At 42.3% G+C, this 27,994-nt stretch overlaps 1 protein-coding gene across 2 annotated transcripts; it reads right to left on the bottom strand.

Moving 5' to 3' along the window:
* Positions 1-843: 843 nt before the first annotated feature.
* Positions 844-18,664, bottom strand: FKBP9 (FKBP prolyl isomerase 9). Of its 2 annotated transcripts, XM_064417883.1 has the most exons (11): positions 18,337-18,664; positions 14,492-14,637; positions 13,696-13,885; positions 12,881-13,026; positions 11,120-11,309; positions 8,940-9,085; positions 7,586-7,772; positions 5,596-5,741; positions 3,801-3,964; positions 3,006-3,092; positions 2,355-2,478 (listed from the first exon to the last, which is right to left on the bottom strand). In XM_064417883.1, the coding sequence occupies exons 1-10, from the start codon at positions 18,591-18,593 to the stop codon at positions 3,018-3,020; spliced, it is 1,647 nt and encodes a 548-aa protein (XP_064273953.1). In that variant the 5' UTR covers positions 18,594-18,664; the 3' UTR covers positions 2,355-2,478; positions 3,006-3,017. The 2 variants fall into 2 exon arrangements, with proteins under 2 accessions (XP_064273943.1, XP_064273953.1); XM_064417873.1 differs by lacking the exon at positions 3,006-3,092 and having other exon boundaries at positions 844-2,478; positions 18,337-18,658.
* Between the last annotated feature and the right edge of the window lie 9,330 nt (positions 18,665-27,994).

Below are 27,994 nucleotides of genomic sequence, written 5' to 3'. Positions count from 1 at the left end.
GTACTTACCCTTGCCAGAGGCACTGGCAAAGTCATCCTTGCTATCCCGTCACTGACAAGCACTTCCAAAAAAAACCAGCACAGCAATTTTTGGGATCACCAATTGATAGCAGTTCAGTGCTGCTCCTTCTCCTGCTTCTGCCCTGGAGGACAAGTCTGTTATCCTGGTTTACTAGGAACTCTTCAGCCCATCTCCTGGGATCCATCTGGAATGGTCCTCCATGCAGAAACATTGCACTCATTCACTAAGGTTTTCTCAGACAAAACATTTATTTAGGATACCATGAAATGGTTTGTGTTGTAAGGGACCTTAAAAACCATAGAGTTCCATCCCCCCAGAAGGAGGGGGGGGATATCCACAAGACATTTTTTTGTTTTTGGGGGTCCATACAAGAACAGAGTAAGGAGCTGTTTCCACACTGAGTTCTGCTTCTGGCAGTACTCCAATCACAACTTGCTTCCCACTCCTTCGCTCAGCTTTGTCAGCACACAGAAGGGACTGCATCTGAACCACAGCAAAAAGTGAGCAGCCTGCTTCCAAGTAAAGCAAAAGGGAAAAACAGTCTGCTGAGAGAGCTGCTTTCACAAGATGGTAAGGAGCCATTCTGGACCCAAACTTTGGAATTGAAGTGCCTGTCCCTGATAGCCACAACTTCTACATCTGGTACAAAATCATCCATTAATCATCATTTTAAATATTTTTTTCTGAACATTAACAGCAGTATTAAACATATTCAGGGTAAGCCTGCTGTGTACAAGAGAAGAGAGCTGCAGGAAGGGCATTTTCTTCAACTCATCGTCCCAACCCACCAAAACTCCAGAAAAAGAAAAGAAACTTTAAAAGTAATAGTTGATCAATATTTTATTTAACAAAAAGATCAGTTATCCAACATTTAATGGTATCAAACTCAAAAAAATATTTCACTGCACTTTTTGTAAGAACTGCATTAAAAACCAATACAGAATGTTCTCATCCAACTGAAATACCAATTTTTAGAAAGAGCATCTCAGGGAGCTTACATCCCACATGTACAGATCAAGGAAAGCAAGAAACTAGACACAAAGCTTATAATGGAAATACAACTCCCTGCCCACTCCTCCCTGACAGTGTCTCACTCTATGTGTTTGTGCTCTTTGCATGCTGTGTACTGAGGGGATCCCACGGCCTTCCAGAAAATGGGACTGTTCTGCGTATTTGGTACGGAGCAGCTCTGCTGCATTTGGCGAGGTAACGGGTGACTGCCTCAAGTCACAGAATCTGAGCAGCACTCCCAAAGATGACTTTGTGTTGAGGGCTGGGCCAGAGCGTTAGCACACACAAACAGATGGGGCTGTTTCTTGATTCTATCACTGTCTGTCTGTTTGTTTGCTACAGCAGACTCCTCTGCTGCTTAACTCTTAAGTACTTCCTCCTTAATCTATCCATTCCCAAAATAGGAGACAGAAGCCCAACACAAAACCAACAGTGTCCAGTATTTATGACAGCATTTGGGCCCTATATGTTAATATTTAATGTCTAACAAAACTATAAATAATGTTGTGACTAGAAAGGTTTTGGAATGACTGATGGAAACACTGGCCAGCAAGAGTCAAGGTTACTAATTCAGCACAGTACAGATGGTAGGAAGCTTTTATTCCGTGAGGTAAAAACCCAACACATACACAGTATTAATTCTAGGTCTCTTTAATTTAAGTCACAGCTTATGTAAATTTTCCAATGGCACAGCCATGTTTCTGCAATTTGCAAATCAGATTTTGTGCTGGCAAAAATCCATGTGAGTTTGGTTCAGTTACTGGGAAGAGTGCTCATGCCTTCTGAAAGGAACTGGGATCAACAGCTGACAACTTTTACAGGTTATTGTTACAGGGAATATTTTGGTTCATTTTCCTACACAAATATTTCTGATACAGAAGGTTTTTTAAAACTCTTTTAAAAGCACTTGGTAGGTTTTCTCTCTACCATCCACCCAAGAGACCATGAATTGTTCAATGAGAACTTTGGATCTTCAGCATAAAAGCAGACCCCACACATACATGTGGTTCACGGCACCACACACAGCAGGACACTCCTTACCTGTCTATACATCCCACCTTGAGGCAGTTAACACTTTTTTCAGATATACCTAACAATTCCAACTGAAAATCTGTTCCTATTTTAACAGCCTACCCACACCCAGGCAGAGGCAGACACAGGCTATCCGAGGGCAATCCTTCCAAACCATGCTTGCCGAAACTCCTTCTGGTACACGTGTTTGAACAGTAGGTCAGCTCAGGATTCTTGGTTTTTTCCTTATCTTTACAGTTCATCGTGCTCCTCTTTGGCCTCCTGATCTTTCAACTTGAATTCTTCAGCGGTAACTTTACCATTTCCATCCCGGTCTTGATTGGTGAACATATTTTTAACAATCTTGTCAAAATCAAAGCCAGGAGCTAATTTTCCCTTGCCAGTATCAACTTGAGTTTGGATGTACTCTGAAAACTAAGAGAGGGGAAAGGAGAAGAAAATAGCTCACAGTGAAAAGGACATTTGAAAATGAAGAGCATCCAGCATTTTACTACTTATTTAGTGTTCACAGGACACTGTTACTACCCTATAAAGTTTACCACCCAAACTGGACTAATTATAACAGACACATGAGGTTAAATCACCCTTTGTGGAGGTCAGCAGGGATTTCCTCACTCATTCCAGTGGGATTTGGACCCATAACAAGATAAGTTATGAATAAACTTAGGAGGAAGATGGGTTGGACAGCTGGGCATAGTAACAGCTCTACACAGATGGAGGGCAGTAATTCTGCATGGCGATACATGAAGCTCACACTGTAAAACAGAAAGATGTGGACAGCAACAGCCTCATCCTACCTCTTTCTCTAAACCAGTAAAAGCTTTTTTCTTCTCTGCAAGGACATATGTGAAGGTAAGCATAAGAGAGAACATGGAGATGGAAGGAAAACAAAGAGGTGGAAGAGAGTGCTAGGAAAAGGGAAAACAAGAATTCGATTTTACCATATTAGGTTTTTAAATCCTCAAAGGCATTTCATGCTGTTCCACAGGGCCACAGCCTGCCCTGTGAGCACTGCAGGCACCACCACTCTAGGGAGAAAAGAAGGGACAAAGAGGAAAAGACAAAACAGAAGGAGAAAGGTGACAAAGAAGACTTCAGAAGAGAATAAAAAATAGAATTTGAGTCAAAAGAAAAGGCAGAGGACCATCTCACAGAGGTTTATGTTATCAGAGGTGGTATGGCAAAAGCAAGTGGCTTTCAACTGGGGCACGCAATGACATCCTCACAATGCAGATTTTAAAAGCAAGCAAGGAGAAGAACTGGCCTGCACAGCACACAACTCACATGTGTAAGGAGTGGCCTCTGGCATTGCCAGGCTCCAGAAGAGATAAGACAGTTCCTGGATGCATTGCTGCAGGCTCAGCTTTGGCTCAAGAATTCACCACAAACTGCCAATTAACACTGAGACAGGATCAAGGCTGATACAGCAAAGGAATGTTGGATACCAACTCTGCCTCTTACACTTATGTCCTAAGGATTTGTTGTTGACCAAGGAAACCACAACAGAATATGATCTTATGCAGTATGGCCATTCAGTATGGCCACAGTCCTTTTTGCTTTAACTCTAAAGCTGAATAGCCATGTTTTAGCTGACACCCTGCCTTCCTGTTCCCTTGATGACAAACACTATTCCAGAAGAAGAAGGGAAGAAAATGAGGAAAGACTCCATCCTTCAACACTGGCATTTATAGTGATAAAAGAAAACCACTGCAGGTGTTTACATCATCTCAGCTTACCTCCTCCAAAAGAACCTCTCCATCATGATTCTGGTCTATTTCTTCAAAAAGGTTGGGAGAGACTTCCCCATTCCATACAAACATGTATCCTTCAGGTAAGCCAGACACCAATTCCAGCAGTTCGATGTCGAAAACTAATACAGCACTACCAGGCACTTCTCCTTCTGTCACAAACAAATGGCAAAGAGGGATATTTATCCTCACTTACATTGAAGGGGATATTTCCTTTTAATCCACAATTAAATTTATCTTCCCACCCAAAAGGCACTTCTCTAGCGTGACCCGTAGACCATCAAATCTTCCTGATCACTTCACCAAGAGTGATCATAAAAGGAACCTTTCATAATAAAACTTGAGGCACTGGAACACATTGCCCACAGAAGCATGGATGCCCCATTCCTAGGAATGCTAAAAGCCAGGTTAAGATGGGGCCCTGAGCAAACTGCTCCACTGGATGGTGTCTCCCCATGGCAGGGGGGTTGGAACTAGCTGATCTTTGAGGTCTCTTCCAATCCAAACCATTCTGTAATTCCATTATTCAAACTGCATCCTTTTTTTTTTTTTACTTTCAAAAACTACACTTGCGGGAATAATCCATTTTCCTTTATCTCACCAATACACGGTGTATCAGCGTACTGCTGTGAGACCCAACAGCCTGGGATATTACCTCAGGGAAACCATGGAAGCAGTTTAATTTAGTCTTGAAAAAGAAAAATCAAGCTCACCTCTAATCTGTTTGCAAGCGACTGCAAACAAGCAATTTCTTCAGATAGCTGGGTATAAACCAACACAGTAACAAATCATGCAGTGTATCAGAATGTGTATCAAATGTACCATGAACAATGGCAAATACTTATGACAGGTATTTTACACAGCAGACTTTTCATGTTATGAGGAAATTTTCAATTTATTACGTATGGCTAAGCAATTACATATAATGTATAATAGATAAAATCTTCTATAAAACACTGTATATATATTAAACTCCTAATTTTTTACAGAAGACAGGTACAAGTGGAAATATATTCTTATCTCTTAACACAAATTAATTCTCCATTAAGCTCTGCATGTGATGCCTGACAATCTTTATAAACTACAGACTGTTCTGGAGCTATTCAAAGAACCCAGCAACTTATGCAACTGTTTCCTTACACATCAGAATTTGATCTTGGTGATCTCATGATAGACTCCTTTCCCTCAAACCAGCAAGACCAGAAATAACATACCTGGACATAAAAGTTCTTGTCACTTCTATATCATTCTTTTTATTACTGCTGTCCACATCATTAAAAATTGATAAGCCTTAATGCCCTAAAGCTGCCTCAAAATGTATTTGTGTTGGAGTTTTAACTGCACCAATACACTGTTTCACATCCATCTTACACTCAGTTTATGTATCTTCTGGATTTCCTAACAGGGCTGACCAGTCCCCTGCAGCTCTGTCTCCTGAATAACATGCCACATGTCCACATACAAGCACCCAACTCCCTATCATGGAAAACTGTGTTTGCATCCCTCTGCAACACCAGACTTGCCTGGAGCTTTCTGTTCTGACAAAGCAACATTACTGGGGGCACGTGCTCCCTTTTGTACTCTGATGGTCTTTCTGTTGGCCACAGGAACAGCATGACTTGAAATGCAACACAGACAGCACGTCCACTGGGGAACAGGGAGGAGGGGGAGTGTCTAAAATAAGGACATGATAACCCTCTAAAACAATCCATTCAAGCAGCTAATGAAACATGCATGCCTGTGTTTCAGTCACTGTAGAGATGCTAAGTGGCTGTGCACTCACCAACTCCATCTTCTCCATAGCCGAGGTGAGGTGGGATAACAACTGTCCGTCGCTCCCCAACACACATGTCCTGAAGGCCCATGTCCATCCCCAACACCACCTGACCAGATCCCAGAACTATGTTGTAGGTCTTGCCAAGACTGTGTCTGGAAAGGAAGGAAAAATAAAATAAATTTTAAAATCAGCATAAAATAGAAAATTTCTGTTGTTCAAAATTACCACGGAAGTAGCAGTTTCTAGTAGTGTCCTGTCAAAAATTAACTTAATACCCCACGCTTTGTTCTACCAAACAGTTACCTGAAGTTGTTCTCAAGTTACAGCCAACACCAAACAGACAAGTCTCTGCTGCTGAAATGTCCTCTGGCACTAAAATTATAGGCTTCTTGTATGAAATCCAATTAAAATCATTAATTGTGCCAATTACAACCCCAAGGTATTTTATCTTGAAATAAGGGCTTTTGCCTTTCACATATTTTTAACTGTTGTAATTGGACTTTTCAGCAGATGTAAGAATTCCAGATGTACATTCATCCCAGGACCACCAACTCCATAGAGGGATCTGAGTGCATTCTCATGGATCAGTGATCTCTTTAATGAAATCAGTCACTGTAATGTAGTAGCTATTAACACGAATAACTACTACTACTGTTATTTAACCATTTTAATTTTGAATTATACCTTGCTGCCCGTGGCTTATTTCTAAAATTAGAAAATACCACCAGTTAAAAGCCCAGAAGTCAAACATATATTGTTATGCTAAAGGCAGAGTGTGCAGCATTAAGGCTCTTTTTTCTGTTGGTTGCCTTTCTTTGGTTATTTGGCTTGGCTGTGCCTCTGCAGGACATGCTTGTACAACAGAGTATTATTTGGAAAGAAAACAATTCAGTGGCTAAGAGGTCAGCCTTAAAATTAGGAGCACATGATTCATGATTTCATTCTCAAAAAACTGCTGTGAGTAAGATGGCCTCGACATCCCTTGGTTCCTGCTACATAATGGAAATTGAGCATTCCTGACATATGAACTGTTTTGAATCCAAACACGTCACTTGTATACATCCTTGCCTACAGCATAGCAGCACGTGCTCCAAATTAAGGCAGCTTTTCAGCTCTGCAAGCTATTGTGTACACTGTGAAACTTATGAGCTACTTCCTGTTGTAATTATAACCTGGTTAAAAATAGCTTTTCCCAACTTCCCTTCCAAAAAATAAAATGTTGTTTGCATGACTTGCACTATTCAAACGATTAAGGCAAAAAGAAAAGGAAGTTAACAGAAATACTCTTGTAGCTGTGTGCCAGGTTCACTTCAGTGCTACAGGAGACAGACTGGAGCAAATCTTTTCCTTCCCTCATAAATCTACTGCCAATAGAGAGGAGGAAAAGGCTTATTATCCTCATAGTTACAATCAAGGCCTCTGACAGTTCTCCATGCTGACACTTAAAGCCGCACTACAATACAGGAGCAGCAATGTGTGCTACAGACATGACAGGTGATCATTTACTACAAACCACACTCAAGATATCTTTAACAAGACCACAACAAGTAGCCCCACCAGACCTCTCTCAGGAGCACTGAATCAGTACAGAGCCCAAATCCCACCCAAGAAACTGAATAAACCTGGACAGTTAATTCCTGGTGAGACCTGTGTTGTCCTGGCATGACTCACCCAGACACTTGAACTGGCCCATTTAAACAGAATGCCATGCAACATCACTCCACATATACTGTTAACTTTCTTCTCCAACACACTGCTACATCCTTTTTGTTCTTGGTTCTCTCATTATGCTATGACAGATTGCCTTTAAATTCTCCTCCTTTTATGCACCTTTGCCAGGCAGCCATAAAGAGAAGAATACATTCTACATAAATACTCATTTAAAAAAAAAAAAGAAAAAAGTCTTTATTCCGTGCTAGCTTCCTTTGCAGGGAATTCATTCTTGCCTTCATTGCTGCTGGGAGAATTTTCCTTACAAGACCATTCAAATACCTACGTGGAGTCCAGCAAGGTTCCATCCAGGAGCGAAGCATTGTAGTGGTATTTCAGGTAATCTCCCTTCTTGCTCAGTACGGTGCAGTTGGAAGGTTTGTAGTGAACAGTAATGCTGACCGAATCCGAGGGGTTGTGAAAGTCCACCACATGGATGTCAAAGACCAGCACTGCAGATCCTGGAATCTTTCCTAAACAGGAGTCAAATTAGACAAATAGAGAAAGAAATGGTACCCAAACAGGCAGATGATGTCCAGGTACTGCACTCTGTAGGAATATGCACTCCTGCTGCGCCTGCTACTGAGTCATTTTGCTCTTCTCATTCAGAATTAAATGATGTGACAGATGCAAGCTGCATCCAGTGTAGGAAAGACAACCAGTGGGAAAGCACTAAGCATGCACTCAGTTCAATGGTGAAGGAATAACTTATGTTACCCTGAATTTTAAAATTATGCACAAATGAAGCAATAACCATGTGACTGTCCTAAATAACTCATTTGTGTTTCATGTACCAATTCAATATTGATCATCAAAATTCTCAAGAACTTCTCATGCTTCAAGGAAAGTCATTAAAAGGTTACAGTTCCTTAAAATACTCCAAAAGCAGGCAACTACTTCCCCCTCTTCCCAGGATTATGTGCATTACCAGGATTAACAAAACACATCCAGGCCTAGGATTGGGGTTTGTCAGTAAAGGAGTCCAATTCCAAATCAGTAGCATGGAACTTGCATTCCCAGAAGAAAGGCTTTTTTTCTAAATCACTTATCCAAGTAACATCCCAGGAGGCACTTTTTGAAACACCAGCCACAACGCTGTGATCAGCTAGAAGGGTTATCACATTCAGCCTCTCCCAGCAATCTGTTTAGATAGCAATGAGTTTTCCCCAAGAAATGTTAATTGTATGTTACATATACGTGGTTACTTCACCGATGTTACATGCATCCATCATTACAGAGGTGGCTTAGAAGTCCACAAAACCTGTGGCTGTGGAAGGAATGGGGAAGAAAACTTAGCATGATGAACTCCCTCAGGATAGAGAGTTTAATGCATGCAGGAAGGAAGATCTCACACTGCAGAGCTCCTGGCATGCAAGTACCAGTCTGTCTGAAACACCAGTTACCCAAATGAGTTCAGGCTACCAGTTACATGTGAGATTGTTCTGTATTTTACTGTCCTACCTATTTAGCTAATCAAAATAATCCTGCAAATTCTGGATGTGGTCTTGTCAGTTTGATACTGAACAAAATAATGAACTAATTAATAAACCTTTCAAATGCCAGGAAAACGAAAAAAACCACAGATTAACTAAGCAATAAAGGTTTAACTGCAGAAGACTTGAATGCAAAGCCAAGCTCACCTCTCCCTTCTTCTCCATATCCAAGATGAGGGGGGATTATTATTCTTCTTTTTTCACCAGTGCATACACCTAGCAAACCTTCATCCATTCCAGCAATCACATAACCTCTCCCAACATAGGTGTCGTATGTACGGTTTCGGGAATAACTATGGAAAATATTTACATTTCAGCAGTGTCAGGTGTACTCAAGAAAACATGGGCTCTTGCAAAAGCTCTGCAACACAATTCTTAAACCATTTAAGGTCAAATACACAGTCATTAACCAGCACCAGAGAGGCACAAAGGAACTATGTTCCATGAATCCAGGCCACCAAGTTTCATCAGTCAGTAACACACGGGTCACTGATTACCCAGCACTGAGACCCTGGCTAGTAAACAGCCAGCAGATTTCTGTATCTAGAAAGAAAAATCACACTTATTTATGTATTTTAAATGAAATAGAAAAGAGGTTTTGGCAAGTAACTGGAAAAAAAAAAAGGTTTACTCCTTTAAAATTTCCTCTGCCCTGAAACTACTTTAATAAGCACTTATCAACTAGCTATGGTTGATAAGTGCTTCATTTTCATGAGACACCTCATGACTACCTCATTTTGCAACCACAGCTATGTAGTTCAACTACTAGAAGGAGCAGGTGGGATAACTAGGTTCTCCTGGGATGCTCAATATTAAAATGAGTCACAACAACAAAACCATATCAACACTTCAGCCAGCCACTTAGCACACAGGTTGAAGGACCTGCTTCAACACCTCATGATAGAACAAAACAAGGCTACAACTACAAATGACGTTTCTTACGTAGGCATGACTGTCTTCTGCCTTCCTTCAAGGCGTGTTACACAAAGGCACAGCCCAAGAAGGAGAAGGCAGAAAGGTTTTAATTCATCTTTACAAGGTAGTTCTGGGAAAGAATTAAACCAATACAAGACCAGACCCTGATGTAATTCAGAGGTTTATTCAACTGCTCTAAGTCCAGACAGCCTTGGCTCAGCTGGCCAGGGCAGTTCTGCAGCCGAATATTTCACAGTAAAAAGGCAAAGAAAAATATTATTAGAGCTCTCAACCCCAGCAATCCAGAGAGCTTTTGGCATGCTCCTTGTACTAGCAAGAAACTTTGTCCTGGATACCTCCAGGGTTTTCAATCCCTATTGTTAGCAGCTCTGTTTCTCCATCTATAAATTCTGCAGGAGGTCAGGATACCATGTTTTAGTGAACAAGCTCTCTAACAACTCTCAGCACTTCAGAATGATGTAGAGGCTGCTGTCTACAAAGCATTTATCACTATTTATTGACAACAACCCTCATATAAATACTACAGCTATTTTCAAAAATTGATTAGTTACTGGGGAAGACGCTCATATCTCAAAAAATAGGAACAGGTACACTGCGGATAAGCTTTGAGTTCTTAACTTCTAAGCTTTCATAAACTGTAAATCAAGGTCTACAGAGATGGCTGCTGCAGTAGTGCTAAACATTTGTCTCTGAGCTTATTTTGTAAAATACTTCACATTGGCTCATTCTCACCTCCTTTTAGCTACTTCTGCCAGCTGTTCTGAAAGCTGGAGTGGGATAGTTAAGTACTGTTCCACTGAAAGCAGCCAAAGTCACAGAAATCTACAAGGCTATTACTCGTATGATTCTGTACACGAGGCTCATGTTCAAATAGAGCTTTGAATTTACTGTCACAGAAATCCCTCCTCCTTTACCACAGAAAGCCCTCTTATAGAATTTTGCAATCCCATAATTCAGTCTTGAAAGACATCAGCCTTCAAAATGCAAAATGTTTCTAAGTATAAATATGATAAACCTCACACTAGCCACAAGCACACAGACTCACAATTCTCAGGACATAAAATGGCATCATAATAATTTTCTCTCTCTTCAGTGGTATTACCTATTTGGCAGATAAACCCTATGGTGCAATGAGTCTTGTGTGCCTAAAGCAGTTGGCTTCCTGGCTGGGCCACTACCCCTAGATGGCGTCTGTGACAATGACATGGCACAAAACAGCTCTTTTCCTTCCCATATGGAAAAGTTTTCTATGAGTCTTTTAAAAAGACTCCACGTCCACTCAAAATTTTCAAAAAGGAAGGAAAAGCAAAGAACTGTGTTTGAACATATTATAGACACGACAGATCAGTCAAACTGGAAGTGCAGTCTGTAGAGTTGAATGTTTTGGTTACCTGGAATCAAATAATGTGCCATCCAAAAGTGTGCCATTGTAATGGTATCGCAGAAAGTCTCCTGTCTGGCTTCTCCGCTCACAAGATTCAGGCACGAGCTGGTTCTCAATAGCAATACCATCCTTGGGGTTATGTAGATCCAGCAAAACCACATCAAAGACGAGGGAAGCTTGGCCAGGGATCTCCTTACCTACAAAAGTGTTAGAGCAGAAAATTGGTAAGAAACAGCAGGTGTTCTAGCAGACACTTAAACATGTTTGTTGAAGAAAAGTAATGTACTGCCAAATATCATGCACCTCCCCTCCCAAAATAAATTAGAATAATGGATTATTTGAGTTGGGACTCACTTCAACCATCAGTCCAACTCCTGGTCCTGCACAGGGCACCCCAAGAGTCACACCATGTGCCTGAGAGCATTGTCCAAGCACTTCTTGAACTGTGTCGGGCTCAGTGCTGTGACCACTTCCCTGGGGAGCCTGTTCCAGTGCCCAGCCACTCTCGGAGTGAGGAACCTCTTCCTAATATCCAATCTAAACCTCCTCTGACAGAACTTCAGAGGTCCTATCACTTGTGACCAGAGAAGAGTTCAGTGCCTACCGCTCCTCTTTCCCTCATGGGGAAGTTGCAGACTGGAGCGAGGTCTCCCCTCAGTCTTCTCCAGGCTGAACAGACCAAGTGACCTCAGCTGCTTTTTGCACTGCTTCCCCTCAAGCCTTTACCACCATCACTGCCCTCCTTTGGACTCTCTCCAATAGCTTAATGTCTATTTCTTATATTTTAACACCCAAAACTGCCCCCAGCACTTGAGGTGAGGCTGCCCCAGTGCAGAGCAAAGGGGACAATCCCCTCCCTTGCCCAGCTGGCCATGCTGTGCCTGAAGCCCCCCAGGCTGGTCCTCCTGGCTGCCAGGGCACTGCTGACTCATGTCCAACTTGCCATCCACCAGGAGCCCCAGGTGCCTTGCCACGGTGCTCTCCAGCCTCTCATTCCCCAGTCTGTGCACACAACCAGGGTTGCCCCATCCCAGGTGCAGAATCCAGTTTGCTTCATTTCATATAGTTGGTGATTGCCCAGTCCTCTAATTTATCCAGGTCTCTCTGCAAATTTACTTCTAGTCAGTCATTTTTTGGTTCAGGGTTTTTTTCTTTTAACTGAATTCTCCAAATGAGTAATTTCCTTCTATTCCCACAGTGATGGCACTGCCTCACTGAAAACAAAGGCCTCTTCAGCCTCACAGTTAATGGCAATGAAGCCACAAAAGGGGTATGAAACCTCATACGTCACAGACACATCCTTAAACACCAGAGCAGAGAAAGTATATAAGGAAAAGTCACAAACTACACCTAACTGCCCCATTATTTAACGTGGGGACATCTGTGTATGATCTGCAGGCTGCACAGTCTCACAAGACAGTCTATTTTTTAGTTACCACTAGGGCATTTGTTAAGAAAAAACAACAAAACCCAACTGGAATTAAAAATATATTTAACATATTTTTTCTTTTCTGCTTTCTGTGGCAGTCTGAAAGGATTATATAGTCACCTGTCTTCAAGTTTTTGGTGCCACTAGACATTAATCACAAATTATATTCCCTGACAAATAAAATTTCAGTATATAAATACTACAGTTGTATCAACAATATGTCTGTTAAGCAGTGTCTCTCTGAGCAGGGTAATAATTTAAAATACAGAAAGTTTGTTTTAAAATATGCATGACTTGGGATTGAAAAAAAAGAGGAACAACTAAAGGAATAACTTTTACCATCTCCATCTTCTCCATATGCCAGGAAAGGTGGTATTGTAATAATGCGCTTCTCCCCTACGCACATTCCCAAGAGACCCTGGTCCATACCAGGAATCAGCCATCCAATTCCCACATAGGTATCATAAGTTCGCATCCGATTATGGCTAAACATGAGAAAGAAAAAAAAAATCACAATCAAATGTCAGACTGGCACAGGAAAGAACAATATTAACCTTTAAATCCACATACTATGCACAGTGTAACTCACAACTTGCTAGTCCAAAAGTATCTGTCCTTCATTTGCCAAGGGCTGGCTGGGAAGTTTTCCAGAGTGCTTAGCTATGTCAGGAACCTCACAGAGGCTTTGGAAAGTAGCTCTCAGGCAGTGTTACTAAAGCATCGTTTTCCACTGGGTTCTAATGAAGCACAGATGCTGTACACTTAAAATCTCAGTAAGAAAGTGTTAGTGGCTCACTTTCATTATAAACCCTGCTAAGTTTACAAACTCTTGTATCTAATCTGAACAGCTACACTGGTTATAGAGACTTTTAACTGACTTCAATAAATAGTAATATACATACAGGGAATTACATTTAAATTTTAAAAAAGCATCTGGATTGGTAATGCCCACAAAGAAATAATGCACAGTTTCACTGGTTTGAGTCAGTACTACTATTCTATAATCCCTGAAAAAATTACTAACATACATCCAATGCCAGATGTCATTTCCTGTGTTTCTGGGCAGTTAGAATTAATTGTTACAGAGGGAAAAGGGGAGCACATGATGGTGAGATACCTATGAAACTACACAAAGACAAAACCCAGCTGCATACCTTGAATCAAACAGGGTCCCATCTAAGAACGTTCCATTGTAGTGGTACCGTACAAAGTCAGACACCTGGACTGTCCGAGGACACTTCTCAGGTTTGAAGTAAGTCTGAACCTGCACTTCATCCTCCGAGTTCCACAGATCTATCAGGAGCACGTCGAAATGGAGCACAGCATTGGGGGGTATCACACCAGCTGCAAAAGCAAAACAACACACACAGTTTTCTTTCCCTTTTTATACAAGGTACCAGTGAAAAGGAACCAATCCATGCATACCCTAAAAAAACTGCATCATGCACACCTTACTTCCTGTTGTGCTTACAACTCCTTGACCCCTTGCCATTGCTGCAGCTATTTATGGGGGGGAAATCCAGCGAGATGAGCTCTTATTACAGCTGTCCATCAGGCAAACTATCTTGAGTTAGCATTTGTTGCCTCTCTGAGGCTGCAGAACAAAGATACTTTTGGAACTGACAAGACCTTGTGCAGCACTGCAACGCCAAATCACAAATTTGGCTTAATAAAGTATTTAAGAGGGAGGTAGATATAAATAAATAGTTAACTTTCATAGCAAAAGTGAAGGAGCTGAAGGTCTTCTGCAGCAAACTGCTCTTCCTTCAGCACGCAGAGGCAGTCTGGAGAGTTTCCTTTAGGCCACAGGCTTAACAAACACCTCTGAAGAACAGGGGATAACCTCCCAGAAATTCACTAGTTGCATTCCTACCCTTCTCTCTGCTGCTCTGTTTCCTGTCTGCTCTGTTGAATCCCTCACCCAGGCAGCTGGCCCGGTGCTGTACTTACGGACGCCTTCACTCCCGTAGGCAAGCTTAGGGGGAATTTTCACAAACCGGCGCTCGTTCACACACATGCCCACCAGAGCTTGGTCCATCCCAGCAATAAGCTGACCTTTGCCCACAAACACGTTGAATGTGGATCCCCTGTCATAGCTGAAGGGGGAGAAGCAGGCAAGAATGTTAGTGGTTCATTTACACCCCCTTCCACTGTTTGGGTTGGGGTTTTTTTGCAAGAGAGAGACTTAACTGCACCTTGTCTCTCTCTTGCCTGTCAGTATAACTTTATCAGTCCTAAAGGATCAGCTCCTAAAGGAAGGGGCAAATCCAAGGTGTTCCTGAGACTTCAACACAGTTCTCCTGCTGTTCACTGCTCATCACCTATCTGAAGCCCATTCTAGCAGAGTGCAATGGGTACTACCATGAAGGCCAGATCTACAAACAGCTAATTGACACACTAACATTAAAAGCAACACTGGAAAATTAAGTAAGAAAAGGAAAAATTAAACACTGTTATGAGACATGAAAGGATAACTGCTCCCACAGTAAGATCTCGGCATATTGATTTCAGTCAGTAACATCACAAAAATATTGTGTAAGAATAAAGCTTTACAATGTGAGACATCACACTTCCAATCTCTGTAGGAGAAAGGGAGAGGGAAAAGATGTCTTTTTAAGTAGTAGTTGTGGGGTTTGCCAACAGGTTATTCATTTTCTCCTTCAATCCCAACATTTAAAGCACAGAGAAATGTTTTAAATGGCAGGTTTGCCAGACCAAGAATCAAGAAAGAAATTTTTCTCCTCTGTGATAATACATGAATATTCAAAAGCTAAAAGAAATTATGCTTAAATGACTCCATTTTCCAGAGAGGATGGAGAACAGCAGTGTTACCACAGCAGAACACTATCCTACATGGTTCGTTTGGCCACTTTAAATCTGCACAATGACCCCACTTTGATGTGCCTGAATTACTGCTATTAAACTTTTTAAAGTAATATGTAAACACTTGTCAAGAAGCATCTCAAAAGCATCATGCTAATTTTTAATCTTTTACCACTTTCATTTTCCCAAATCCCTATTATAATTTCAAGGACTTTTTTGTTTACATTAATATCTATATATATAAAAGTCAGACCTGGGGGGAGGGGAAAAAAAAAAAAGGCTTGTGCCTTTTGCATGCTAAAATTCTGGAAAGCAGCCAGTAGCTAGACATCCCTAGGGAAATGATGTCAAACTTTCCTTCCAAGACTGTACACATCACTTCCACAACATACTGAGCCTCCTAACAGACCCACAGCCTTGAATCTCTCAAATATTTTACTGAGTGAACTCTCTGTTTGCTCCATCTTTTTTTTTTCCTTCTGACAAGCATTTCTCTTAAAAGTAGACAACCCTCTATTACTGAGCATTTCACATTTCACATTTCACATTCCCACTCCCAGGAAAGGATGGAAAATATTTAAATTAGGCCCTGACAAATTCTATTACACACACAAAACCATAATTTATGTGTTAAGACTGGTAATATAATAGATTCTAAGAAACCCTCCAAAATGGTATTTGTAGCAATTGACAAAGCTTGGCAATGTATCTGGGATGAACTTAGAACAGAAGAGCTTTCTTTTTAGTAAAATAAATGTACAATTAGGAGAACATAGATGTGAAGCAGAGAACTGAGCAAAGCACTGATCAGACCATGCAGCTTTGCAGGACTGACTTTGCAGATTCCTTAAAACTAAGCAAAATTTGCTTCTATTAGTGGAATTGACCAATTAATAGGAGATGACTAGGCAACTAAATTCAGACTTTTAAATGCAAATAATTTTATGGCCATTGAAATAAAAACTGCAAATGCTGATATACAAAAAAAAAGAGCTAATGACAATAATATGCTAATTTATGTAACAATCGTGATTACTAAAACTTTGTCAACAGCCTGGTAACGTGAGGAGCAGTATTGGTACCTGCTCCTTGTAAATACAGAAAATTAATTTTAAACCTCAAGAACATTTTTAAGAGCTGAAGAAGGAACAAAGCAAAACTACTCTTAGCTCAGAGTACTTTCTAAACTGACTTCATAGTAGTGTTCAATTAAACTGATGCTGGTAAGAATGCCCATAAACTTAAAAAAAATCAAGCAAACAAACAAAAAAAAAGGTAAGAAAATGGGCTTATTTTTATTTAAATTGACTAAATCTCTTTAACTTATAGGCAGAGAACATCAAAGATTTTAGAACAAATACTCCAAAATATTTCTTCTATTGACCTACAGAAGACAAAATCCTCCTATTTTTCCATGTCTTAACATGATTAAACACCATCATCAGTCTTAGAAAAGATCATAGTGAATAATAAAAGTGTACTTCAACATGAGCTGCCATCTAGAAAAAAAGCCCAAGCTAAACAAACCTGGTATTTTGCACCCTTTTGAAATTAAGGCAGCCATAAAAATATTCAAGTTGGGCTAGACTATCACCATTACTACTTATTTACTAATATTTAGAGGATCCAAAGAGATAAATGCTGTACAGTTCTGCACAATCTGTTCCTGCCCCAAGTAATTCAGAAAGAAATGACATGGAACTAAAATGAGAGCCAGCACCTGGGAGCCCCTCCAGGTGCCCTGCCTCAATGCACAAGCAGCAATCAGAAACACACTTCTGAACGCATGGCCAGTTTTCCCACTGTCACATATTTATAAAATAAGCCACGGAGATGCTGCCTTTGTGTGTCTTCACATCCACAGCTAGGACTTATGTTCCAAGCCCATCAGTTGCCAATGGATTCACCGTCTGCTCTGTGCCTTTTCACTGACAGTGCACCAACACCAGCTGAAGTGCCAGCTATCACATCCCACATTTTAGTCGGAGAAGTGTCGGTCGCATGGCACTACTGGCATACTAACTACAGACAGCTTCAGAGGGAGAACTGAGCTTTGAAGGACAGTTATTTCCCTAAGGCTGTAGATTTTCCTTGCAGCACAAGGGAGATTACCAGGATTACTGAAAATACATTTTGCTTTATTTTTCTAAATAATACTTTGATCAGTGGCAATGAATGAAGTAAGAAAAAACAAATAAGCTGGCAGCAGTAGCAGCATCCTCCACAATCTCCTGATCCCACTATTTAGGCTTCCTGATCCCAAAATAACAGCAGGAAAGCAGTCAGGCACTTCACTGTACATAGGTCACATTTATTCAAGGATAAACTATCCAAAAAATTCTATGTAAGTACAGCCTGATAATTCCTATATTTCCGGCAAGGATAATGATTCAGATCCAATCATATTCGAGTAGGTTTGAGCCTGGAGAAGACATAGGAAACGTACAGAATGAAACGGGCAGGAAATCACTACTGTGAGAGACTGTGATACCATATACACTCCTGTTTACCGGGCTAAGGCTAGCTGAATAAGCTTGAGGTCTTCACTCTTGGAGCAGAAAAGCTCCATTCAGCGCCTTGGAGAAGCAGCTGAAAGAACGTGGTAGGAACCCATGAGGGCAAGCAAACTACTGCAGACTGGACCCAGCCACTAGAGAGGTCTTGCCCCATGTCCCCAGCGGTCACACCCCAACTCTCTGCCCTTCATATCCCAAAGGCATCTTCCCATGGTGATGATATGTATGTCCCGCATGTACCACCCTGCCCATCCTACCGCTGACCTGCTTCCAACTGGTCATCCCAAAAGCGCCCACGGGGCACTGCTGGGATAAGAGGGGAACCCGAACGGAACCTCCACCCAGCACCACAATCTCTGCACATCCACCAAAAAGCCGCCCTCGTGGGGGACAGCACTTCTGGCTCCCCTCCTCTCCCTCTCCCGGTGCCCAGCCAAAGGCGGGCTTGTGCCAGACCTGGAGTCGAAGCGGGTGCCGTCGGGGAAGGCGCCCAGGTAGTGGTAGCGCACGAAGTCTCCGGGGCGCACGGCCCGCGGGCAGCTCTCGGGCACGAAGCGCCGCTCGACGCCGAGCTCGGTGCCGTCCGCAGGGATTTCGGCGGCGGGCACCGGCGGCGCCTGGCAGGCCGCCCAGCTCTCCAGCAGCGCCGGCAGCAGCAGCAGCAGCGACCCGCAGCCCGGGCCCCGCCGCCGCACGGCCGCCGGCCCCGCCATGGAGCGCAGCAGTGGGGCAGCCGCAGGGCGCGCTCGGCGGGGAGGATGGAGGGAAGGGAGGGAATGGAGGGAAGGAAAAGAGGGAAGGCAGAAAAGCCGCCCGCCCCGGCCCGCCCGCTCCTCCTCCTCCCCCCACCGCCGCAAACTTGCAAACGTGGATGAAGCGCTCCCACCCGGGACGGGGGAGGAGCGGCCCCGGCGCCGGCTGCCCCCGCCCGCCGCGGGGCTGCGCACTCCGGAGCGCAGCGGTGGCACCGCCGCCCCCGCCCGCGCCCTCCCCGCGCCGGAGGTGCGACGTGGCGCTGCCCCCGGCCCTCCCGGCGCTCCTCCGCTCCCGAAGGTAGCACGGGACACGGGCGGACCCCGAGAGTCGTAAACACGCAGACACAACCCCGCCATTTCCCGGAGACTTCTCGCAGCTCTTGGGAGCGGAGGTGCTGGACCTGGGAGCGACCGAAAACACGGCAGTGACCCGCTGCAGAAGGGGTTTTGTCACTCTACTTGCATACATACTCCGTGCACGACTTCGAGTGTTTGCAAGCTTAAAGTCCGGTCGCAAATGTTCCATTTTGGATCAAGCTCTCAAAGATACGAGGCTGTGTTGGCAAATGCGTATTGATGCACACCAGTGCTGTCACAGGGATTTGCACCCTGGCGGGGGATCTTTCCAAATGACACAGAGAAAACACAGAATCACAGAACGATTTGGGTTGGAAGGGACTTCAAAGATCATCTAGTTGCAACTCCCTGACATGGGCAGGGATATATTTCACTAGACCAGGCTGCTTTGAGCCCCAACAAACCTGGTCTTGAACACTTTCAGGGATGAGACATCCACAACTTCTCTGGGCAGCCAGTGCCAGTGCCTCATCACCTTCACAGTAAAGAGTTTCTTCCTAATATCTAATCTAAATCTACTCTCTTTCAGTTTGAATCCATTCCCCCTTGTAAATAGTTCTTCTCCATCTTTCTTGAAAGTTCCGTTCATATGCTGGAAGCCTGCAATTAGGTCACCCTGAAGCCTTCTCTTTTCCAGGCTGAACAATCCCAATTCCTTCAGCCTTTCCTCATAGAAGAGGTGCTCCATCCCTCTAATTGTCTTGGTGGCCTCCTCTGGACTTGCTGCTGGTCCATGTCCTTCCTGTGCTGGGACCCCAGAGCTGGATGCAGCCCTGCAGAGGGGTCTCAGCAGAGCAGAGCAGAGGGACAGAATCCCTCCCCTTGCCCTGCTGGCCACGCTGCTTTGGATGCAGCCCAGGACACGTTTGGGTTTCTGAGCTGCAGATGCACATTGCTGGGTCGTGTCCCCTTTCATCCATGAGCACCCCCAAGTCCTTCTCCCCAGGGCTGTTCTCCATCAGTTCATCCCGTGGCCTCTGCTGATACCAGGGGTTGCCCCAACTCAGGTGCAGGACCTTGAACTTGGTCTTGTTAAACCTCATGAGATTCTCATAGGCCCACTTCTCCAGCCTGTGTAGGTTCCTTTGGATGGCACCCTGTCCTTTGAGTGTGTCAACCACACCACTCAGCTTGGTGTCATCTGCAAATTTGCTGAGGGTGCACTTGATCACTCCACTAATGTCGTTAATGAAGATATTAAATAGCACTTGGTCCCAGTGCAGACCTCAGGGGGACACCACTTGTCACTGATGTCCATTGACCAGATGGGACCCATGCAACTACTTACTAATCTAACAGTCCAGACATTGAATCCCTCTCTCTCCATTTAGAGAGAATGATATTGTGAGGAGCCATGTCAAAGGCTTTACAGCAGTCCAGATAAACAACCCATAGCCCTCACCTTGTCCACTGCTGTAGTCACTCCATCACAGGAGGCCACTGGGTTGGTCAGGCAAGACCTGTCCCTGGTGATGCAATGCTGGCTCTCCTGAATCATCTCCCTGTCTTCCACATGCCCACTGCAGCTTCTCGCAGGATCTGTTCCATGTTCTTCCCAGGCACAGAGGTGAGGCTGACAGGTCAGTATTTCTCAGGGTCCTCCTTTCTACCCTTTGTAAAGAGGTCACTTGGGACTTTGTGGGCTGCCATGACTTTTCAAATATCATGGAGAGGGGCTTGGCAACTACATCGGGCAATTCCCTCAGTATTCTGGGATGCATCTCATCAGGCCCCACAGACTGATGTACATTCAGGTTCTTCATGTGGTCATGAACTGGGCCTGACAAGCACCCAGTAAGACACAGCATCCCCAAGGAATCGCCATCCCAGTGTGCCAGCAATCCCCTTCCCCTCTCTTTTTGATCTTGAACACACTGATGAGGAGGAACTTAGGTTTTTTCTCTGTTATTGTAATGGGTTTCAGTGAACAACGATGGGAAAGCTAAGCCTCTGCATGTGAAACAGAAACCTCAAGTAAGATTAAGTAAAATGACACAATATTTTTGAAAAGCAGAGAAATTTATGATAGAAAGATTGGGACAATCAGTTGGAAATGCAGGCATCCTCGGAATATCATGTAAAAAACACCAATGATAAGATTTTGTTACTGACAAATTATTAGACAAGCACAGTGTACTCTTGGTTGGTTGCAAACCCATGAAAACCTGGGAAGAGGGTGTGCCTGAGCATTGTAGCTGGGGAGCCGACAGCTCACAGGCCCAGTTCCCCACTGTTTGTGCATCTACTACCCAGCTGTACCAACCCAGCAACAAAAGGGATTCAGTCAAATCAAAGGTTTTTTAAGTGCATTCAAAAATCCTCATGTATAATGTTGATGTATTGCTAGGAAAAGGGTGCTGTTCGATGACCTAACCAGTCAAAAAAGTTAGCAAACTGGGCAGTTATTTAAAGATAACAAGATTTGTGGTTACAAATCACATCCTCCTTCCAAAAACAGTCACACTGCACATTCCAAATCGGTCTTTTAAACAAGCAATGTACATTGTCTGGCAGTTGCCTAGAATTAAATAGCTTATTTTTTGATGTTGGTTTATGTGGACATAATTTATTTTTTCAAGGAGAACTCATAGCTCACCACTGGAGTATGTTGATACAACCAACATAAAGATAAAGCTTACCCTGAATTTGGTACTTCTTATTGCCAGGCGGTGACACAATCTTTATTTTTGCATGTTTATTTAAGAAGTTCTATGTTTTCAAAATAATTCCTTGGAATCTTCATATTTATGCAGATTTGCATAAATATTCTTCAATCCAATATTCTTCACCTGTGTCAATAACAGTTCTCCACTTCTGATGTAATTACCATTGCCTCAACACTGCTCTAAGTGTTTCCAGTTTTATTAACTCCTAAAAGAGCCAAATGTCCCTTCTGTGCTACCAAACCTGCTCGTTTGGTGCCTCAGTTCCACTTCTCCCATGGCCCATGTGCCTCTCCACAAGCTCATACAGAGCTCAAGACAGCTGTCAGCCAGGAAGGTGCATTCCCTTTTGTCCCCCAGGTTTTGTTCACAGAGGTAGCAAATGTGCAAATGTGGTATTTTCCTTCAAAATATCAATTTAAACATTCTGCTGTCTTTTCAAAGCACATACGCAGCCAAGCACACACAAATTCTTATTTATATATCAGTTTGTCTGAACACTAGCCCAGCTTCCCTGGAAGCACTTTGGGGATGCTGATCTTTATCAGACCTGTTCTTCAGTCAGCCTGACACACAACAATGGCTAACACAGTGTGAGAAGGATGAGAGAAAAGCAGACATGCCTGAACCTCCTAGAAAAGCTGTTCCTGGAAGGAGGATCATCCTTTCCAAACTTTAAAACATAGTGCAGCTGAGGTCCAGTCTCCTTCTGAAAAGTTAGCTTTCAAGAAAGGCACAGGTCAGACATTAAATGAGGATTAAAGAGCTGGGATTCATGCCTTTGCATCTCCGTTTGGAGTACACAATGTGCCTCGTGTAGTGTCCAAGGGGCTGCAGCTCTCGTAGCTTTGAGCTATGTTTTATCAATCTGAAAGAGATTTAATGCTGTTCCCAAACCTTTTGGAAGGGCAAGGAAGTAAAATGTCGGCTCTCATTGTTACCCCTTGTATCACAGCAGCATTATCATTAGGTGCATCACACAGAGAAGAAATCCAAAAGTTCAAACTCCAAGAAGGTAGATAAGAAAATTCCTTCATCCAGTACTTGATACAAATTATGTCTCAGAAGGACTGAAGAAAGCTGAGGAGCATGCTGATGAGTCACTTCAATTAGAGATTAATTTATGGTAACTTGGGAAAAGAAAGCCTCAGCTTAAGTCAGAGGTAGGCAAGATACCACTGGTTTGTAACTTGAGATGCTGCCCTAGTCCTCGGAATGTGCTTGAAGCCAAGCACCAGGCAGTCATGAGATGGTGGGCCTAACGTAAATGAAAATGTTAGCAACACATTTGGTCACATAAACACAGGAGGAGTTGTGACTAGTGAAACATTCTGCTGAGTAGCTGTTGGCCTTACTCACTACTCAGCCACTGACTGTTGTCAATTACCCCTCTCACAGCTAAGATTACAGGCCTGGAGATTCAGTCCCTGGATGCCCTCCATGTATGCATTGTGCTATGATCCAGAGGTTTTCTAAAAAGATAACATACTGAGACAGAAAAACACAGAGAGCATTTGCAACGTATTCTAAATGCTCTGTCAATTATAGATCAAGGAAAACAGAGGTCATCCTTTTTTTTCCTAGAAAGAGTATGTCAAATGCTTCAGCTTGCAGATACCTTGAAATTATGGCAGGCAAATTTGGAGATAATTAAAATACTAGAAGTGAAAAAAAGGAGAAGAATGGAAATCATAGATTGAACTGATACAAAATCCAGTTTTAACAAACACCTATCTGCTTTTAATATTAATAAAGAATAAAACATTCTGCTGGTCTTGGCTGTATAATCTACTGGGGGATTGTGGCAAGGGACTCTGAATTATTTTTATCTTCTGCAGTTTTCCACAGCTGTTCACCTCAGTATGTACTCTTTCAAAATCCCAAGGAGCTGCTTAGAGAATAGTTTTTGGTTACAACTAATGTGAAAAAAATATTGTGCTCTCACTGCTGAACTGTATTTCAAGAAAGGAAGAAAAAGCTAATTGTAATTTGATCAAAGGTTGTAGAACTCTTCAGATATTTTGAAACAACAATGGAAACACAGGTTTTAACTATGAAATATGGCTCAACTATAACTACAAAACATTCTCAGTAAGTACTGATTTTAGTAAACAGGATTTGGAAGAATTTCTATTTTATACAGCTACATGATTTTTCCAGAGCATCTGGAACCTGAAATGCCTCTTTGCACCCAAAATATTGCAATATAAATTCAGTCACACATGATTTAATTTCATGTAATTTACAGTCAAATGTGTGAGTCACAAGGGACTGACATGACCCTAAATGCCTTTGGTGACCAACTGATCCAGGTGACTTGGGCTTCTTTCTTCCTTGGAGATTCATAAGAAATACTGTGACATGGAGCTCTTCACTCTTCACAGACAGTCATGCTGGACAATCAGCCATCTCCACAGGCTGTTTAACACCCAGCTTTTATCCTGATTTATTACTGGAAGTGGTTTAGCAGTGAACATAAAGAACAGAGCATCAAAGAAATGGATATACTTTAAATTTCTGATACCGAGATACATTTCATTTGCTTCAATCCATCTTCAGTTTATCTCTACTCCACCTACTATGGATGTTCTAAGGGAAGTGAAACAAACAGAGGGTAACACTGTGAACAAATGCTCTTCCAGACCCTGCCCTGCCAGGAGGGTCTCACTTGCCATAGGTACTCAGCAATTCCTTTGCTGGATGTCACAGCATAATGAGATACACCAACAGAGCTGTCCTAATTAGTGCTTATGAATCGCCCGTCATTCCAAAAGTGCCACACTAAATTAGTATCCGAGTGATTTAGCAAGTCTGGCTCCCTTTGGCGGAAACCAGCTGGACAGCACTTACAAAAGGCTGCTGCCACCAGAGATGAGGCAGTGGCTGCCAGCAGCCAAACAGGAGGATAAATTACAGATGACTGTTGTCTTGCACCAACACTGCTATTGTTTGCAAGGCAAACGGCTGCCACAAGCACAGGCCCGGATCGCACACTTCCGAGGCATCAGTCACGCCTTCTTTTGTGTTTGCACTGCATCTGCTGCAGATTGTGCTCTACTAGAAACAAACAAATAACTGTAGCAAGCCAACTCCGGGCAAAACTATTTTCTAATTACCCTAGAGCGCTGGTGTTGGCCTCCTTGCAGACCTGCCAGTGTAAAACTGCAGAAAAACTGCCCTATGCATCTGGCTTTTCCTACCATTTCTCACAACTATATATATTTAAATGTTACAGATTTCCAGTCAATGTTCATGCATTTATCAGGCAAGATAAATATATGTGTATTTTCAATAAAATGCCTTCACCCTCATCTCTCAAAAAAGAAAGGGGGTTTTCAGAACTAAACACCCTTCAAAGTAGAGACCACAGAGGTTAAAACTTGCCATTTCAAAGTATGAAAATCAGTTACCAGATTTTCAGGAAACTTAATCTATGGAGGGACTAAAATTAAAAAAATCTGGTTATAAGGGACATACCAAATGCAATATAAGTAGCTGAAGACAAAATGAGAAATGTGTTGGATAACAAATTATTAAAACTCACCTAAACTAAAGCATATTCTAAATATATTGCAGGTACCCACAAAGTCAGAGAATGGTTTTTAAACAATGGACTGCTTATTCTAAACTGCAGAAAGACTTGGATATTCCTAATGGATATAACAGATTCATATTCCTAAAGGATACATGTAGTTAAACAATAGGTTTTTGGTCTCTGGATTGCTACAGTGTCATGCAGAAGTGGCAAGGAAGTCTGCTGTCCACTGGCCTAAATTCCCAATGAATGGGGATTTGCATCTGCAACAGAAATGATCTAGGAGACTGCACACACAAAAAAAAAAATTAAAAAATTTCTAAACTTCAGCCTTCTGCCATACAAAATGCAAAACAGTGAGTCTCACTGAACCTTCACATGCAGCATGAACAGCCTCAGAACTGTGTTGCTCAAAAGAGCAACTGTGCAGAAAGAGGTGGTTCCTGCAACAAGGGTCACGCTGGTTTCCTTAAATGCATTAAAAACAAACAAACAATTACTGATCGTTTGCCTATTATAAAGGGTCTTCACTCAGTCAAAAGGAAAGCCTTTTTGTACTCATTTGAAGACTAAAAGGCTTTTAAAGAAGCACAATAGACACTAAGATCTGAAAAGCAAATGGTCACAATTGGATAACTAAGATATCATGCCTAAGTTTTCATGCTTGATCTGTACTCTGCTAGAACTGTTATGGCTTTATAATTAAAAAAAAAAAAACATAATGTTTTGTTCCAACATTCTTTTAAACAAAGCTGCCTTAATAAAGTTGGTTTGCAAATTAGGTGTGGACTATGACTCCTGCTCAGAAAGACAGAACTCTTTTATCCAAGCTCCAGCCTAACCCCCACCCCCACATCCACCCATCTCCTGCCTATAGCATTTTCCATATAAAATGCCTTCTGAAAGCTGCATGTGTTGGAAGGAGAAGAGAAAATGGTACATCTGCAAACAACTTGGCACAAAGCAAACTATGCAAACTTTCCTGAACTGTAAAGGTATCTGTTCCACCAGGGGTATGGCATGCTTGCATTTTGAAATGAGCACACCACAAAGATCACTTTGCATGTCTTGGGTAAAAGGATTATTTGCAGAAGTGATTGGAAAAGAGGCAAGTAAGGTCAGTCATTTCTCTGCATACCCGGGCTGTAGCTGCCAGAGGCCAGTGCTTAAACAAACTGGAAACAGAACACCTTGTTATTTTTCTGCTCCTTCATTAATATTCACATGTGAATCCCCTGGGAGCTGCCTGAAGTTCGCAGGTTTTACAAAATAGTAAAACCAGCTCACTGGTTCTGATCAGTGTGTGTGTAAAGCATTAAAGCAGGTGCTCACCAGGAGTCCAGTGCACGAAGATTGCAGCAATCTTCTCTCCTAATTGGTAAGCTTTTAGTGACTCTTGTGTGAATTTTTATTAACATTTTGCATCTCAAGAGAGAAAGAATCATGTATTCAGACATCAACTCCTAACACTTCACTTTTACTAGAAATGTCAGCATTCTTTTGGAAGTATATTCACACAGCTTTATTGGATATTTACTGCATCTGTAAGCTTGTTTTTAACAGAAGAACCCATCTGTAGAGCAACTTCAGAGTGGTATTCCAATAACTTTTACATTACACAATGATCCTTAGGTGATTGCACAGAACTGGTAAGATCATTCTGAGTCCTGGGCATGTTCTGAACCCATTCCTGGTTTGCTGGGCTGTTGCAGCACAGGTCACAGGCTTTGTTGCCTGTCTTCTCAACTAATTGTTCCAGCCAAGTTTTATCTGTGTGTCCTTATGGTTCAGACCAAACATCCCATGGAATCCAAGTGGACTAATGAAACACTCCATAATCATAAAGCTAAGAATTAAAGTCTTAGCAAATGAAAGAGATGTTATTATTAGTCTGGCTACAATCATGCTAAGATTTGTTGTTCCAATCAGCTAATAATTGAGGCTAATTCATTAATTATATAATTAGAACTACTATGCACAAAGTTAATATTACCTATGTCTTCCTCTGGTCTCATGCTCCCCTTTCCACTGGGTTCAAAAGTCAATCAAACCAGGCTTTAGGAAAAGCAAGGGCTGGTTGTAGTAAGTTGTCAGCATCCTAAGTTCTTTACCTTGATTACAGTGCTAATATTAATGATATCTTCTTCCTCTTTGCCAGGAAAATGATGTTGAGCATTTTCCCCTCCTCACTCAAGGTGTGCTTGGGGTAGTTTTTCATGATCACTACCAGTCTGTCAACTTGCTCCTTCCTGTTGGCTGACAGTTCAGTGTTACATCCCACATTACTGCAGGTTGTAGGTTTTACCTATATTGCAGGTAAAGCCCAAAATCTATTCACTCAATTTCTAAGGCTTCATTTCTTTAGTCTTGTGTGGTTGACAGTCTGTGGTTTGTGTCGTGGTCCTGAGGCCTCTGTTACCATCCTGTGCTTGAATTTTCTTATCTTGCACTTGCATTTTGGGACGCCCAAAACACCCTGTGTTATTTTAATCTGCAGCCTTCAAGCTGTGGTTTCCAGATAGCTGAACTAATGCTTTATGAACACAGCCTAATCACTTGTAGCCAACATCTACATGTCTTGGCAAGAACACTGGTACTTTATTAAAATTACTTTATAACTGGGCAGAACACCTCTCATTTCTTAGTTTATTCAAGCATGACCAAAAAGCATCATGCAAGGCTGGCAGAAGCAAGTCCTGTTAGAGGATGCTAAATTGATTTTTTTTTTTTTTGCACACTCCACAAATGACAAATAGAAGCCTAGGCCATGCACAAATCTGCTTAGATACAGAGTGGACTAGGAA

This window comes from Passer domesticus, chromosome 1, assembly GCF_036417665.1.
Source record: "Passer domesticus isolate bPasDom1 chromosome 1, bPasDom1.hap1, whole genome shotgun sequence".
Taxonomy (NCBI): Eukaryota; Metazoa; Chordata; class Aves; order Passeriformes; family Passeridae; genus Passer; species Passer domesticus.
This window is presented reverse-complemented; position numbering and strand designations above follow the sequence as displayed.